The sequence below is a fragment of the Culex quinquefasciatus genome, chromosome 3 (genome assembly GCF_015732765.1).
Source record: "Culex quinquefasciatus strain JHB chromosome 3, VPISU_Cqui_1.0_pri_paternal, whole genome shotgun sequence".
Classification (NCBI taxonomy): Eukaryota; Metazoa; Arthropoda; class Insecta; order Diptera; family Culicidae; genus Culex; species Culex quinquefasciatus.
In genome coordinates, this window is record NC_051863.1 from 191,715,564 (window position 1) to 191,734,028 (window position 18,465).

At 34.1% G+C, this 18,465-nt stretch overlaps 1 protein-coding gene across 3 annotated transcripts in view; it reads left to right on the forward strand.

Moving 5' to 3' along the window:
* Positions 1-18,465, forward strand: part of LOC6031053 — a 38,244-nt gene that overhangs the window by 16,039 nt on the left and 3,740 nt on the right. For 2 of the 3 annotated variants that reach the window (XM_038262557.1, XM_001841850.2), the window contains exon 3: positions 16,143-16,437. In XM_038262557.1, the coding sequence (XP_038118485.1) occupies positions 16,158-16,437 (280 nt within the window). In that variant the 5' untranslated portion in view covers positions 16,143-16,157. Of the gene's footprint in view, positions 1-16,109; positions 16,438-18,465 lie in introns of all 3 variants that reach the window. The other variant, XM_038262559.1, reaches the window with a different exon arrangement.

Below are 18,465 nucleotides of genomic sequence, written 5' to 3' on the forward strand. Positions count from 1 at the left end.
CTTTACCCCATATTTAGTGCCCTCATAGTTTCCATACAAATCGCCATACAAAGTTCAAAAGTCAAATTTCAGATGTCGCCATTTTGAATGTTTTTTCGTGCTACAATTTAGTGCTTATTAAGTGCTATTTAGTGCCCTATACCCCACATTTAGTGCCCTCATAGTTTCCATACAAATCGCCATACAAAAATTTGAAATACAAGCCAGATGACACATGTCGCCATTTTGAATTTTCTTTGTGCTAAAATTTAGTGCTCATTTAGTGCTATTTAGTGCCCTTTACCCCATATTTAGTGCCCTCATAGTTTCCATACAAATCGCCATACAAAGTTCAAAAGTCAAATTTCAGATGTCGCCATTTTGAATGTTTTTTCGTGCTACAATTTAGTGCTCAGTTAGTGCTATTTAGTGCCCTATACCCCACATTTAGTGCCCTCATAGTTTCCATACAAATCGCCATACAAAGTTCAAAAGTCAAATTTCAAATGTTGCCATTTTTAATGTTTTTCAGTGCTTAAATTTAGTGCTTATTAAGTGCTATTTAGTGCCCTATACCCCACATTTAGTGCCCTCATAGTTTCCATACAAATCGCCATACAAAGTTCAATAGTCAAATTTCTGATGTCGCCATTTTGAATGTTTTTTCGTGCTAAAATTTAGTGCTCATTTAGTGCTATTTAGTGCCCTATACCCCATATTTAGTGCCTTCATTGTTTCCATACAAATCGCCATACAAAAATTTGAAATACAAGCCAGATGACACATGTCGCCATTTTGAATTTTCTTTGTGCTAAAATTTAGTGCTCATTTAGTGCTATTTAGTGCCCTACACCCCATATTTAGTGCCCTCATAGTTTCCATACAAATCGCCATACAAAGTTCAAAAGTCAAATTTCAGATGTCGCCATTTTGAATGTTTTTTCGTGCTAAAATTTAGTGCTCAGTTAGTGCTATTTAGTGCCCTATACCCCACATTTAGTGCCCTCATAGTTTCCATACAAATCGCCATACAATGTTCAAAAGTCAAATTTCAGATGTCGCCATTTTGAATGTTTTTTCGTGCTAAAATTTAGTGCTCAGTTAGTGCTATTTAGTGCCCTATACTCCACATTTAGTGCCCTCATAGTTTCCATACAAATCGCCATACAATGTTCAAAAGTCAAATTTCAGATGTCGCCATTTTGAATGTTTTTCAGTGCTAAAATTATGTGCTTATTTAGTGCTATTTAGTGCCCTATAACCCACATTTAGTGCCCTCATAGTTTCCATACAAATTGCCATACAAAGTTCAAAAGTCAAATTTCAGATGTCGCCATTTTGAATGTTTTTCAGTGCTTAAATTTAGTGCTCATTTAGTGCTATTTAGTGCCCTATACCCCACATTTAGTGCCTTCATTGTTTCCATACAAATCGCCATACAAAAATTTGAAATACAAGCCAGATGACACATGTCGCCATTTTGAATTTTCTTTGTGCTAAAATTTAGTGCTCATTTAGTGCTATTTAGTGCCCTACACCCCATATTGAGTGCCCTCATAGTTTCCATACAAATCGCCATACAATGTTCAAAAGTCAAATTTCAGATGTCGCAATTTTGAATGTTTTTTCGTGCTAAAATTTAGTGCTCAGTTAGTGCTATTTAGTGCCCTATACCCCACATTTAGTGCCCTCATGGTTTCCATAAAAATCGCCATACAAAAATTTGAAATACAAGCCAGATGACACATGTCGCCATTTTGAATTTTCTTTGTGCTAAAATTTAGTGCTCAGTTAGTGCTATTTAGTGCCCTACACCCCATATTTAGTGCCCTCATAGTTTCCATACAAATCGCCATACAAAGTTCAAAAGTCAAATTTCAGATGTCGCCATTTTGAATGTTTTTCAGTGCTAAAATTTAGTGCTTATTAAGTGCTATTTAGTGCCCTATACCCCACATTTAGTGCCCTCATAGTTTCCATACAAATCGCCATACAAAGTTTAAAAGTCAAATTTCAGATGTCGCAATTTTGAATGTTTTTCAGTGCTAAAATTTAGTGCTTATTAAGTGCTATTTAGTGCCCTATACCCCACATTTAGTGCCCTCATGGTTTCCATACAAATCGCCATACAAAAATTTGAAATACAAGCCAGATGACACATGTCGCCATTTAGAATGTTTTTCAGTGCTACAATTTAGTGCTTATTTAGTGCTATTTAGTGCCCTATACCCCACATTTAGTGCCCTCATAGTTTCCATACAAATCGCCATACAAAGTTCAAAAGTCAAATTTCAGATGTCGCCATTGTGAATGTTTTTCAGTGCTAAAATTTAGTGCTTATTAAGTGCTATTTAGTGCCCTATACCCCACATTTAGTGCCCTCATAGTTTCCATACAAATCGCCATACAAAGTTCAAAAGTCAAATTTCAGATGTCACCATTTTGAATGTTTTCAGTGCTAAAATTATGTGCTCACTTAGTGCTATTTAGTGTCCTATACCCCGCATTTAGCGCCCTCATTGTTTTCATGCAAATCGTCATATAAAGCCTTCGGCTAAGTGCAAGTATGGGGCTAAAAATGTTTTTTAGTTAGAATTTATACTTGATTTAACATATTTTCACACTGGAATGATTTAGTGCAAGCAAGTATCGGACTAAAAATGATATTTTCCTAAAATTCAAACTTGATTTAACATATTTCCACACAGGAACGATTTAGTGCCTTCGACTTAATGCAAGTATTGGGCAAAAAATGATATTTTCTTAAAATTCAAACATGAATCAACATATTTTCACACTGGAACGATTTAGTGCCTTCGACTTAGTGCAAGTATCGGACTGAAAATGATTTTTTCTAAAAATTCAAACTTGATTGAACATATTTTCACACTAGAATGATTTAGTGCCTTCGACAAAGTGCAAGTATCGGACTGAAAATGATATTTTCTAAAAATTCAAACTTGATTGAACAAATTTTCACACTGATATGATTTAGTGCCTTCGACTAAGTGCAACTATCGGACTGAAAATGATATTTTCTTAAAATTCAAACTTGATTAAACATATTTCCACACTGGAACGATTTAGTGCCTTCGACTAAATGCAAGTGTTGGGCAAAAAATGATGTTTTCTTAAAATTTAAACTTGATTGAACATATTTTCACACTAGAATGATTTAGTGCCTTCGACTAAGTGCAAGTATCGGACTGAAAATGATATTTTCTTAAAATTCAAACTTGATTAAACATATTTTCTTACTGGAATAATTTAGTGCCTTAGACTAAGTGCAAGTATCGGACGGAAAATTATATTTTCTAAAAATTCAAACTTGATTCAACATATTTTCACCTTGGAATGATTTAGTGCCTTCGACTAAGTGCAAGTATCGGTCAAAAAATGATATTTTCTTAAAATTCAAACTAGATTAAACATATTTTCACACTGGAATGATTTAGTGCCTTCGACTAAGTGCAAGTATCGGACTGAAAATGATATCTTCTTAAAATTCAAACTTGATTAAACATATTTCCACACTGGAACGATTTAGTGCCTTGGAATAAATGCAAGTATTGGGCAAAAAATGATATTTTCTTAAAATTCAAACATAAATCAACACATTTTCACACTGGAATGGTTTAGTGCCTTCGACTAAGTGCAAGTATCGGACGGAAATCTATATTTTCCGAAAATTCAAACTTGATAAAACATATTTTCTTACTGGAATAATTTAGTGCCTTAGACTAAGTGCAAGTATCGAACGGAAAATGATATTTTCTTAAAATTCAAAAAAAAATTCTTAAGTTCTTAAGTATCGGACGGAAATAGTGATTTATGCAACAAGTTGCAAAATAGTAGTTTATGCAACAAGTTGCAGAAAGATGATTTTTCAGCACGAGTCGTACATTTATCCAACGAGGTTCACCGAGTTGGATAAATACGACGAGTGCTGAAAAAATCAAGTTTTGCAACGAGTTCCATACAACATTTTTTGCAATTTCGAAAAACACCCGTTGAGTGAAATTTTAAGTCGAATTTTCATGTATTTTGTCAATAAATCGTTAAAATCAAAAAAATGTTGAAAAATTTTACTTTTCGAAACAAGTGCTGAAAAGTTCAACTTTGTACGACTCGTGCTAAAAAAATCATCTTTTTGCAACTTGTTGCATAAACTACTATTTTGCAACTTGTTGCATAAACTACTATTTCCGTCCGATACTTGCACTAAGTCGAAGGCACTAAATCATTGCAGTGTGAAAATATGTTGAATCAAGTTTGAATTTTTGGAAAATAAAATTTTCCGTTCGATACTTGCACTCAGTCTAAGGCACTAAATTATTCCAGTAAGAAAATATGTTTAATCAAGTTTGAATTTTCAGAAAATATCATTTTCCGTCCGATACTTGCACTTAGTAGAAGGCACTAAATCATTCCAGTGTGGAAATACGTTTAATTATGTTTGAATATTAAGAAAATATCATTTTCAGTCCGATACTTGCACTTAGTCGAAGGCACTAAATCATTCTAGTGTAAAAAAAATGTTCAATCAAGTTTAAATTTTAATAAAATATCATTTTTTGCCCGATACTTGCATTTAGTCGAAGGCACTAAATCGTTCCGGTGTGGAAATATGTTTGAGCAAGTTTAAATTTTAAGAAAACTTCATTTTCAGTCCGATACTTGCACTTTGTCGAAGGCACTAAATCATTCTAGTGTGAAAATATGTTCAATCAAGTTTGAATTTTTAGAAAAAATCATTTTCAGTCCGATACTTGCACTAAGTCGAAGGCACTAAATCGTTCCAGTGTGAAAATATGTTGATTCATGTTTGAATTTTAAGAAAATATCATTTTTTGCCCAATACTTGCATTAAGTCGAAGGCACTAAATCGTTCCAGTGTGGAAATATGTTAAATCAAGTTTGAATTTTAGGAAAATATCATTTTTAGTCCGATACTTGCTTGCACTAAATCATTCCAGTGTGAAAATATGTTAAATCAAGTATAAATTCTAACTGAAAAACATTTTTAGCCCCATACTTGCACTTAGCCGAAGGCTTTATATGACAATTTGCATGAAAACAATGAGGGTGCTAAATGCGGGGTATAGGACACTAAATAGCACTAAATGAGCACATAATTTTAGCACTGAAAAACATTCAAAATGGTGACATCTGAAATTTGACTTTTGAACTTTGTATGGCGATTTGTATGGAAACTATGAGGGCACTAAATGTGGGGTATAGGGCACTAAATAGCACTTAATAAGCACTAAATTTTAGCACTGAAAAACATTCACAATGGCGACATCTGAAAATTGACTTTTGAACTTTGTATGGCGATTTGTATGGAAACTATGAGGGCACTAAATGTGGGGTATAGGGCACTAAATAGCACTAACTGAGCACTAAATTGTAGCACGAAAAAACATTCAAAATGGCGACATCTGAAATTTGACTTTTGAACATTGTATGGCGATTTGTATGGAAACTATGAGGGCACTAAATGTGGGGTATAGGGCACTAAATAGCACTAACTGAGCACTAAATTTTAGCACGAAAAAACATTCAAAATGGCGACATCTGAAATTTGACTTTTGAACTTTGTATGGCGATTTGTATGGAAACTATGAGGGCACTAAATGTGGGGTATAGGGCACTAAATAGCACTAACTGAGCACTAAATTTAAGCACGAAAAAACATTCAAAATGGCGACATCTGAAATTTGACTTTTGAACTTTGTATGGCGATTTGTATGGAAACTATGAGGGCACTAAATATGGGGTGTAGGGCACTAAATAGCACTAACTGAGCACTAAATTTTAGCACAAAGAAAATTCAAAATGGTGACATGTGTCATCTGGCTTGTATTTCAAATTTTTGTATGGCGATTTGTATGGAAACCATGAGGGCACTAAATGTGGGGTATAGGGCACTAAATAGCACTAAATGAGCACTAAATTTAAGCACTGAAAAACATTCAAAATGGCGACATCTGAAATTTGACTTTTGAACTTTGAATGGCAATTTGTATGGAAACTATGAGGGCACTAAATGTGGGGTATAGGGCACTAAATAGCACTAACTGAGCACTAAATTGTAGCACTGAAAAACATTCAAAATGGCGACATCTGAAATTTGACTTTTGAACATTGTATGGCAATTTGTATGGAAACTATGAGGGCACTAAATGTGGGTTATAGGGCACTAAATAGCACTAACTGAGCACTAAATTTAAGCACTGAAAAACATTCAACATGGCGACATCTGAAATTTGACTTTTGAACATTGTATGGCAATTTGTATGGAAACTATAAGGGCACTAAATGTGGGGTATAGGGCACTAAATAGCACTAACTGAGCACTAAATTTTAGCACGAAAAAACATTCAAAATTGCGACATCTGAAATTTGACTTTTGTACTTTGTATGGCGATTTGTATGGAAACTATGAGGGCACTAAATGTGGGGTATAGGGCACTAAATAGCACTAAATGAGCACTTAATTTTAGCACGAAAAAACATTCAAAATGGCGACATCTGAAATTTGACTTTTGAACATTGTATGGCAATTTGTATGGAAACTATAAGGGCACTAAATGTGGGGTATAGGGCACTAAATAGCACTAACTGAGCACTAAATTTTAGCACGAAAAAACATTCAAAATTGCGACATCTGAAATTTGACTTTTGTACTTTGTATGGCGATTTGTATGGAAACTATGAGGGCACTAAATGTGGGGTATAGGGCACTAAATAGCACTAAATGAGCACTTAATTTTAGCACGAAAAAACATTCAAAATGGCGACATCTGAAATTTGACTTTTGAACATTGTATGGCAATTTGTATGGAAACTATAAGGGCACTAAATGTGGGGTATAGGGCACTAAATAGCACTAACTGAGCACTAAATTTTAGCACTGAAAAACATTCAAAATGGTGACATCTGAAATTTGACTTTTGAACTTTGTATGGCGATTTGTATGGAAACCACGAGGGCACTAAATGTGGGGTATAGGGCACTAAATAGCACTAAATAAGCACAAAATTGTAGCACTGAAAAACATTCAAAATGGTGACATCTGAAATTTGACTTTTGAACTTTGTATGGCGATTTGTATGGAAACCACGAGGGCACTAAATGTGGGGTATAGGGCACTAAATAGCACTAAATGAGCACTAAACTTTAGCTCGAAAAAACATTCAAAATGGCGACATCTGAAATTTGACTATTGAACTTTGTATGGCGATTTGTATGGAAACTATGAGGGCACTAAATGTGGGGTATAGGGCACTAAATAGCACTAAATGAGCACTTAATTTTAGCACGAAAAAACATTCAAAATGGCGACATCTGAAATTTGACTTTTGAACTTTGTATGGCGATTTGTATGGAAACTATGAGGGCACTAAATGTGGGGTATAGGGCACTAAATAGCACTAACTGAGCACTAAATTTTAGCACGAAAAAACATTCAAAATGGCGACATCTGAAATTTGACTTTTGAACTTTGTATGGCGATTTGTATGGAAACTATGAGGGCACTAAATGTGGGGTATAGGGCACTAAATAGCACTAAATGAGCACTAAATTTTAGCACAAAAAAAATTCAAAATGGCGACATGTGTCATCTGGCTTGTATTTCAAATTTTGTATGGTGATTTGTATGGAAACTATGAGGGCACTAAATATGGGGTATAGGGCACTAAATAGCACTAAATGAGCACTAAATTTTAGCACAAAGAAAATTCAAAATGGCGACATGTGTCATCTGGCTTGTATTTCAAATTTTGTATGGCAATTTGTATGGAAACTATAAGGGCATTAAATGTGGGGTATAGGGCACTAAATAGCACTAACTGAGCACTAAATTTTAGCACGAAAAAACATTCAAAATGGCGACATCTGAAATTTGACTTTTGAACTTTGTATGGCGATTTGTATGGAAACTATGAGGGCACTAAATGTGGGGTATAGGGCACTAAATAGCACTAAATAAGCACATAATTTTAGCACTGAAAAACATTCAAAATGGCGACATCTGAAATTTGACTTTTGAACTTTGTATGGCAATTTGTATGGAAACTATAAGGGCATTAAATGTGGGGTATAGGGCACTAAATAGCACTAACTGAGCACTAAATTTTAGCACGAAAAAACATTCAAAATGGCGACATCTGAAATTTGACTTTTGAACTTTGTATGGCGATTTGTATGGAAACTATGAGGGCACTAAATGTGGGGTATAGGGCACTAAATAGCACTAAATGAGCACTAAATTTTAGCACAAAAAAATTCAAAATGGCGACATGTGTCATCTGGCTTGTATTTCAAATTTTGTATGGCGATTTGTATGGAAACTATGAGGGCACTAAATATGGGGTATAGGGCACTAAATAGCACTAAATGAGCACTAAATTTTAGCACAAAGAAAATTCAAAATGGCGACATGTGTCATCTGGCTTGTATTTCAAATTTTGTATGGCAATTTGTATGGAAACTATAAGGGCACTAAATGTGGGGTATAGGGCACTAAATAGCACTAAATGAGCACTAAATTTTAGCACAAAGAAAATTCAAAATGGCGACATGTGTCATCTGGCTTGTATAGACCAAAAAATACGGGTCTAATGATTTCGGCCAAGGATCCCCCAGAAAAATTTTGAGCCCGATCGGAGAACTTTTTTTTCGAATCTTGCTGTTTTCATGGGGAATTGCTGATAATGTTTCCAAACCATCATCATTTTATTTTTTTTTTTTTGCACTGAAAATGTTTTCAAAATGTGCAACAATGGAAATCGAAAAAAGGTGATGATTTTGGAAACACCACAATGTATGCAATTTCCTCAACATAAAGATACAGGATTGGCTAACAGGATTTCTATCCGCGAATTACTATTATTTGTATTTTTAACACATTTCAATAAGTTTACAAGCGTTTATGTGAGTTTTTCAATATGTTTTATGGTATAAATAATGACTGTCTGACTTGACAGCATGCTTCTTGTTTAATTTTTGGATTCAATAAACTCTAAATGCAATGAAGTTGCGCAACTCTCTGAGATTAGCGTAATATTGAATGTTTGTCCCTTTTTAAATGTTATTCTTGATAAAAAAATGAAATAAAGTTTTCGAAAAGATCGCAAAATTTCACGAACGATTCATATATTAACACTGAAAAGCTGACCATAAGTTGCCAAGATATCGACATTAGAAAATAATGGGTTGTTTGGGTGAGACTTAGAAAACATCAATTTTCCTGTTTTTAATCTTTGCATGACAATATCTCAGCAACTAAGGGTCGCACAGTGGGGCCAAACCCGCTGCTAATCCCATGAAATTGATTACGAGAAAGGCCGCAGGTTTTTAGATCCCAAAAATAGTGTTCTATACGTAAAAAAGCCTGATGAATCGAATGGTGATGACCCCATCCACCGGAGACCACGGGAACAGGTCCATTTTTCCCCTTTTCCCCTAAAAATCAATTTTCTTATACTATTTGATCTGTACAGAAAAAGGCCGCAGGTTTTTTGACCTCAAAAATAGTGTTCTATACGTAAAAAAGCCTGATGAATCGAATGGTGATGACCCCATCCACCGGAGACCACGGGAACAAGTCCATTTTGCCCCTTTTCCCCTAAAAATCAATTTTCTTATACTATTTGATCTGTACAGAAAAAGGCCGCAGGTTTTCTGACCTCAAAAATAGTTTTCTATACGTAAAAAAGCCTGATGAATCGAACGGTGATGACCCCATCCACCGGAGACCACGTGAACAGGTCCATTTTGCCCCTTTTCCCCTAAAAATCAATTTTCTTATACTATTTGATCTGTACAGGAAAAGGCCGCAGGTTTTTGACCTCAAAAATAGTGTTCTATACGTAAAAAAGCCTGATGAATCGAATGGTGATGACCCCATCCACCGGAGACCACGTGAACAGGTCCATTTTGCCCCTTTTCCCCTAAAAATCAATTTTCTTATACTATTTGATCTGTACAGGAATTCTTAAATTCTTAAATTCTTAAATTCTTAAATTCTTAAATTCTTAAATTCTTAAATTCTTAAATTCTTAAATTCTTAAATTCTTAAATTCTTAAATTCTTAAATTCTTAAATTCTTAAATTCTTAAATTCTTAAATTCTTAAATTCTTAAATTCTTAAATTCTTAAATTCTTAAATTCTTAAATTCTTAAATTCTTAAATTCTTAAATTCTTAAATTCTTAAATTCTTAAATTCTTAAATTCTTAAATTCTTAAATTCTTAAATTCTTAAATTCTTAAATTCTTAAATTCTTAAATTCTTAAATTCTTAAATTCTTAAATTCTTAAATTCTTAAATTCTTAAATTCTTAAATTCTTAAATTCTTAAATTCTTAAATTCTTAAATTCTTAAATTCTTAAATTCTTAAATCCTTAAATTCTTAAATTCTTAAATTCTTAAATTCTTAAATTCTTAAATTCTTAAATTCTTAAATTCTTAAATTCTTAAATTCTTAAATTCTTAAATTCTTAAATTCTTATATTCTTAAATTCTTAAATTCTTAAATTCTTAAATTCTTAAATTATTAAATTCTTAAATTCTTAAATTCTTAAATTCTTAAATTATTAAATTCTTAAATTCTTAAATTCTTAAATTCTTAAATTCTTAAATTCTTAAACTCTTAAACTCTTAAATTCTTAAATTCTTAAATTCTAAAATTCTTAAATTCTTAAATTCTTAAATTCTTAAATTCTTAAATTCTTAAATTCTTAAATTCTTAAATTCTTAAATTCTTAAATTCTTAAATTCTTAAATTCTTAAATTTTTAAATTCTTAAATTCTTAAATTCTTAAATTCTTAAATTCTTAAATTCTTAAATTCTTAAATTCTTAAATTCTTAAATTCTTAAATTCTTCAATTCTTAAATTCTTAAATTCTTAAATTCTTAAATTCTTAAATTCTTAAATTCTTAAATTCTTAAATTCTTAAATTTATTTTAGGCTGGTACAAATATTATTCGATTTATAAGGCTTTTTTACGTATAGAACACTATTTTTGAGGTAAAAAAACCTGCGGCCTTTTTCTGTACAGATCAAATAGTATAAGAAAATTGATTTTTAGGGGAAAAGGTGCAAAATGGACCTGTTCCCGTGGTCTCCGGTGGATGGGGTCATCACCATTCGATTCATCAGGCTTTTTTACGTATAGAAAACTATTTTTGATGTCAAAAACCTGCGGCCTTTTTCTGTACAGATCAAATAGTATAAGAAAATTGATTTTTAGGGGAAAAGGGGCAAAATGGACCTGTTCCCGTGGTCTCCGGTGGATGGGGTCATCACCATTCGATTCATCAGGCTTTTTTACGTATAGAACACTATTTTTGAGGTCAAAAACCTGCGGCCTTTTCTGTACAGATCAAATAGTATAAGAAAATTGATTTTTAGGGAAAAGGGGCAAAATGGACCTGTTCCCGTGGTCTCCGGTGGATGAGGTCATCACCATTCGATTCATCAGGCTTTTTACGTATAGAACACTATTTTTGAGGTCAAAACCTGCGGCCTTTTCTGTACAGATCAAATAGTATAAGAAAATTGATTTTTAGGGAAAAGGGGCAAAATGGACCTGTTCCCGTGGTCTCCGGTGGATGGGGTCATCACCATTCGATTCATCAGGCTTTTTACGTATAGAACACTATTTTTGAGGTCAAAAACCTGCGGCCTTTTTCTGTACAGATCAAATAGTATAAGAAAATTGATTTTTAGGGAAAAGGGGCAAAATGGACCTGTTCCCGTGGTCTCCGGTGGATGGGGTCATCACCATTCGATTCATCAGGCTTTTTTACGTATAGAACACTATTTTTGAGGTCAAAAAACCTGCGGCCTTTTTCTGTACAGATCAAATAGTATAAGAAAATTGATTTTTAGGGGAAAAGGGGCAAAATGGACCTGTTCCCGTGGTCTCCGGTGGATGAGGTCATCACCATTCGATTTATCAGACTTTTTTACGTATAGAACACTATTTTTGAGGTCAAAAAACCTGCGGCCTTTTTCTGTACAGATCAAATAGTATAAGAAAATTGATTTTTAGGGGAAAAGGGGCAAAATGGGCCTGTTCCCGTGGTCTCCGGTGGATGGGGTCATCACCATTCGATTCATCAGGCTTTTTTACGTATAGAACACTATTTTTGAGGTCAAAAAACCTGCGGCCTTTTTCTGTACAGATCAAATAGTATAAGAAAATTGATTTTTAGGGGAAAAGGGGCAAAATGGACCTGTTCCCGTGGTCTCCGGTGGATGGGGTCATCACCATTCGATTTATCAGGCTTTTTTACGTATAGAACACTATTTTTGAGGTCAAAAAACCTGCGGCCTTTTTCTGTACAGATCAAATAGTATAAGAAAATTGATTTTTAGGGGAAAAGGGGCAAAATGGACCTGTTCCCGTGGTCTCCGGTGGATGGGGTCATCACCATTCGATTCATCAGGCTTTTTTACGTATAGAACACTATTTTTGAGGTCAAAAAACCTGCGGCCTTTTTCTGTACAGATCAAATAGTATAAGAAAATTGATTTTTAGGGGAAAAGGGGCAAAATGGACCTGTTCCCGTGGTCTCCGGTGGATGGGGTCATCACCATTCGATTCATCAGGCTTTTTTACGTATAGAACACTATTTTTGAGGTCAAAAAACCTGCGGCCTTTTTCTGTACAGATCAAATAGTATAAGAAAATTGATTTTTAGGGGAAAAGGGGCAAAATGGACCTGTTCCCGTGGTCTCCGGTGGATGAGGTCATCACCATTCGATTCATCAGGCTTTTTTACGTATAGAACACTATTTTTGAGGTCAAAAAACCTGCGGCCTTTTTCTGTACAGATCAAATAGTATAAGAAAATTGATTTTTAGGGGAAAAGGGGCAAAATGGACCTGTTCCCGTGGTCTCCGGTGGATGGGGTCATCACCATTCGATTCATCAGGCTTTTTTACGTATAGAACACTATTTTTGAGGTCAAAAAACCTGCGGCCTTTTTCTGTACAGATCAAATAGTATAAGAAAATTGATTTTTAGGGGAAAAGGGGCAAAATGGACCTGTTCCCGTGGTCTCCGGTGGATGAGGTCATCACCATTCGATTCATCAGGCTTTTTTACGTATAGAACACTATTTTTGAGGTCAAAAAACCTGCGGCCTTTTCCTGTACAGATCAAATAGTATAAGAAAATTGATTTTTAGGGGAAAAGGGGCAAAATGGACCTGTTCCCGTGGTCTCCGGTGGATGGGGTCATCGCCATTCGATTCATCAGGCTTTTTTACGTATAGAACACTATTTTTGAGGTCAAAAAACCTGCGGCCTTTTCTGTACAGATCAAATAGTATAAGAAAATTGATTTTTAGGGGAAAAGGGGCAAAATGGACCTGTTCCCGTGGTCTCCGGTGGATGAGGTCATCACCATTCGATTCATCAGGCTTTTTTACGTATAGAACACTATTTTTGAGGTCAAAAAACCTGCGGCCTTTTCCTGTACAGATCAAATAGTATAAGAAAATTGATTTTTAGGGGAAAAGGGGCAAAATGGACCTGTTCCCGTGGTCTCCGGTGGATGGGGTCATCACCATTCGATTCATCAGGCTTTTTTACGTATAGAACACTATTTTTGAGGTCAAAAAACCTGCGGCCTTTTTCTGTACAGCTCAAATAGTATAAGAAAATTGATTTTTAGGGGAAAAGGGGCAAAATGGACCTGTTCCCGTGGTCTCCGGTGGATGGGGTCATCGCCATTCGATTCATCAGGCTTTTTTACGTATAGAACACTATTTTTGGGATCTAAAAACCTGCGGCCTTTCTCGTAATCAATTTCATGGGATTAGCAGCGGGTTTGGCCCCACTGTGGGTCGTTTCAACAAAATTCAGAAAAGCAACATACATAACGTGTAAACAACATTTATTTTAATCAATAAAATGGCTAAGTTGATTCAATGTCGTTTTTTGGTAGAATCAACGCAATAATTTTGTTGTTATTTCTACAAAGGGTTGACAAAATATATCGGGTCAATTCAACGCAAAATTTTGAGTTGTTTCAGTTGGTTTTGAGGGTTATTTCAACAAAAAATCGTAACGTTAGAACAACAAAAAAATTTGTTGATTCAAACAGGCTTGATTTTTTTTTGCGTGTAGAGAATTTTGTGAGCTATCAAAAAATATTTTTTTAAATGTGGGCAAACATGGACACTAAATTAAAAAAAAATAATAACTGCGACTATTTTCAAAAAAGTTACCTAAAAATGGCTATAACTTAAAAACGATGCACTTAATCAAAATTTCAATAAAGTACTTTATGATTGCAAATTCGATTTTCCATCGAAAAATGAAATTAGAAAAACTTACCAACATTTCGATATTTAGAAATAAAAACAGTATAGATTAAAAAAATCATTCAAATTTCTGAAAAGTTGACATTTGATGTCCTCTAAAACATATGAAAAAAAAAATTTTTCTTGCAAATAAAGTTTAAGTAACAAGAAGTGAAATTAAAAATAACAAAAAAATACCGTGTATCATTTTTTTCAGTGTAGTCCTTATCCATACCTACAAAGTTTGCCGAAGACACCAAATCGATCAAAAATTCCTTCAAATGATACAGATTTTAGAATTTCATATATCATCGAAGGCACCAAAAAAGTTTTAGCTGGATTATAAAATAGAAAAATTAAGAAAGAATAGAGACCGATTTCGTAGAGAATTGCTCAGTTATGAATGAGGCTCGTTTTGTTTGTCAAAACTCAAATTGACTGAACAAAATAAAACGGTATGTAAAAATGAGCATGCAAATGCCCGAATAATATTTTTTGAGTTTATATTGAAATGCCCGATTTTAAATTTCAAAAAAATACAAAAGTCAGAAGCTAACGATTTTGTGTAAGTAAGACATAACAATATTTTTATCTTTTTTTAAATAAACCTTTCTGAATAACGGCTTTCGTCATGCACACGGGATCGGTTTAACAAGACTTCACCAACATTTTTAGCCTATTTGGTCAAAACAGTGTTGTGATATCGTGGAACCCGTTCTTCGAAACTGCTAACTTTCAATAGTTTTATCTCGACTATGATACAACCAAATTTCTTCAAATTTGTTTTTTAAATAGATCAAAATGTATATTTGAATGCCCTGAAAACAAATTTCACAAAAGTTTCAGTGTGTGCTCTATCCAACCTCTGACATGTTAACCAATTTAGATGTATGTAACCCCTTAAGAAAACTATTATCCATCAGTGGATACAAACGTTTAAAATAATTTTAGTAAACTCGAACACAATTTTTAAATGTTCTTAGTTCTTAAGAAACGGTTGGTTTAGCGAATGCTAAACAATTAAAATTACATTATTTCATTTTAATAGAGTTATAAACCGCATCATAGGCAAACAATTTTACGACCGCATTCGCGCCAGCCGTGACATACACACATCTGCAGGACTCTAAATTTAGCACAATTCGCGCTGCACCACCATATTTTCATGCACTATACAGTACCAGCTAGTACACCGCCTAGAACCATGGCTATAGTGCAGCTGGCAGGTCTATGTCATCATCAGTAGCAGCAGTCGCCACCGCCACCACAAGCAAGGTGTCAATAGAATGCACCGTCTGCACTTTTAGTGAAAAGCCTCGATTTTATAACCACATCGTCGTCGTCGTCGTCCTGCTATTGTGTCCTGATGGGACTTGTAGTGTGCACAATGCAACATCGCAGCGAAACTGGGGTGAAACGGAGCAAAGGGAACCGAGTAATAAAGTTTCGCCTGGCGTCACGCTTCCGGTGCCGCTTCCACTACCACTTGTGTGGTATTAAGGGGAGCAGGATTGTGGGGTAAAGTTGGGGTTATTGAGCTCTTTAATTTTACACTGACAAAAAACTCAAAATTTTAACTATTATATTAAGAGAATTTCAAAAAAAACTTGGTGAATAGTCTTGATTCTGTTACATAGAGCAATTGACAAACTACCCTGTACCGCAAAGTCGTTAGTCCCTTCTCGTGTCCCCCAAAACTTTACTCTGGAAAAGCTTCAAATTACTGCTGCATCATTACCAATTTCCGGATTTCCGCTCGCCCGTTCCAAATCGGAAACCCATTCACTAATAGAGTCGAATAAAAGCGTGTCCCGATCGTTATCTCGCCCCAATTCCAGCAATGTACCAGCAGCATGAACTCCGCCAACGAATCCGCCGACTGGGAACCGTTGCTGGAACCGAACGGCAAGGCCCTCCCAAAGAGGCCCGCAACCGGAGGCATCGCGGGCACGAATAGGCGCGATACCAAATCCCTGTACCAGGAAAAGTGGGGCCGCATCCGGCTCGGAGTGCTGGTCGTTCTGGCCTTCGTCACGTTCTACCTGTCGCTGTCGACGATCACGCTGCGGCCGGTGGTGCACCAGATGGTGGTCAACGTGCCCGAGGACGACGAGGATCTTCCGGGACCAAGAGGTATGTTGAGAAAAAAAGGGATTGCACGACTGACTTCCCCCTCCCAGGCACAAAAAGACCATTAACACATTTTTTTTCAAAATATTTGTTTTTTTTTTTATACTAATCTTTCCAAATCTGCATCCATCGTTTATAAGTTATCGATATTTAAAAAAATAAATAAAAGGTGTATTCTTTGAATGAATGCAGAAATCAGTAATCTAAAGAAATCAAAGTTGAACAAATAACACAACTCGATTTTTTTAGTTGATGTTGGTAAACACTCCATTTTCGTGAAGGTATGATAGATTTGGGTTTGGCTTAAGACAATTCCATAGCATTGTTACCCGTAATTTAATACTTTGTTTATTGGCAGGAAAAGCACTAAAATTCAATTCTGTCGAATGGAGCATGTTCAGGGTGCTCAAATTTAAGTTTTGGCGAAACTGAAGCTCTACTGTCATTACCAACAAAAATTTCAAGTTCTGTTAAAAAAGAATAAATTTATACCCTGCCTGTTGTTGAATTGTTATATTCTGAAAGAATGGTATGGAATGGCGTCTCCATTAAAAATGTTATTGGATTTCGTAATACTAATCCATGGAAAAGCATTGTACTTGAAGCTTCGATAACTTTTAAATTAGACATCAAACTTTTTTTTTAAGTTAAACTTTAAATTAAATTCTAGAATCCTGAAACTCAATCATTTAACAAGGTTGTTAATAGATATTATTGTTGTTGCTAATATTAGCGTCCAAAGAAAACGATAATGGTTATCGTTATCGTCGTCGTCACGACGTCTATCGTTATCGTATTTCGATAATTCTGTCGGTGATAACCTTATCGATAACGGACGAAAACTTTTTTTTTCTAAAATTGACCTTATCCAACTATATCATAATATATTTTCAATGTTTTCAATAAAGTAATAATAATAATAATCAAAGTCATAAGAGTAGCAGATGTACGCTGAAAAAAAGAATCTTTTCAAGGTATAAATTAACATAAATCAAAAAATTTCACAAAATGCCGTATGTTTTGAAAATACTCAAATTTACATAATTTTCTAAATGGGAACCAATGGAAGCGAAATTTTGTATGCTTACCACTTGACTAGAGTTTTTATAAAATACTAAAAAAAAATCACAAAATACCGCATTTTTGGAAAATACTCAGATTTTCAAAATTTGCAATTTTGATACTAAACGAAGCGAAACTTTGTATGCATTTTCATTTTATCAGAGATTTTTGTTAAATACTAAAACTCGCAAAAAATAACGGTTTTTTTTTTCGAGTGTACTCCAATTTTCATATAACAAGGGTATGAAACCAAGAAAAAAATTATTTGCATTTTACTTGAATAACTTTTTTGTTGTAAAAAAAACTCAAATTATGACAAAACGCCATTTTTTATACAATTTTTTTATTTTTTTTTTCAATATGAGTAAACGAAATTAAATTCTGTAAGGATTTGCGCTTAATTTACATATTTAATACGTACGGAATGGTATGGAATCATACATACCGTGGTAGAGAAGTTTTCAAAGTACCTCAAGAAAAACTTTTCGTAAAATTTTGAAAAGTTTAAAAAGTTAGTCAACTATAATTGTAAAAAATGGTTATGAATAACATTACATTAATCTTCTCAAAGTGTCGTGAATTTCTCAATAATCATAATTTTGAATCGAAAAACGGAATGCATTTTCGAATTCTTTGGACAATGTTTAAGCATTTTCAGTAGAACAAATTTCATATAAAATGTGCTTCGAATTCAGTTTAAAATGCAATATAAATCGATAACTTAAATTATTTAAACAAAACTAGTTTAAACGAATTTCACCAAAATTCAGATTTTTAAACAATTTTACCTAAAATTTATATGCATCTTGTTAAAAAGCTTATTAACTTAGTAAACTGAATATAAACATTGATTTTTTTTTTTTCTTAGAAATTATATCAGCAACCTTATTAAGGTTCTGAAAGGCAACATTCCCGATCGGCTTTTGACGGCCATCTTTGTTTTAGAAAAACATTCAAATCTTGATTCAG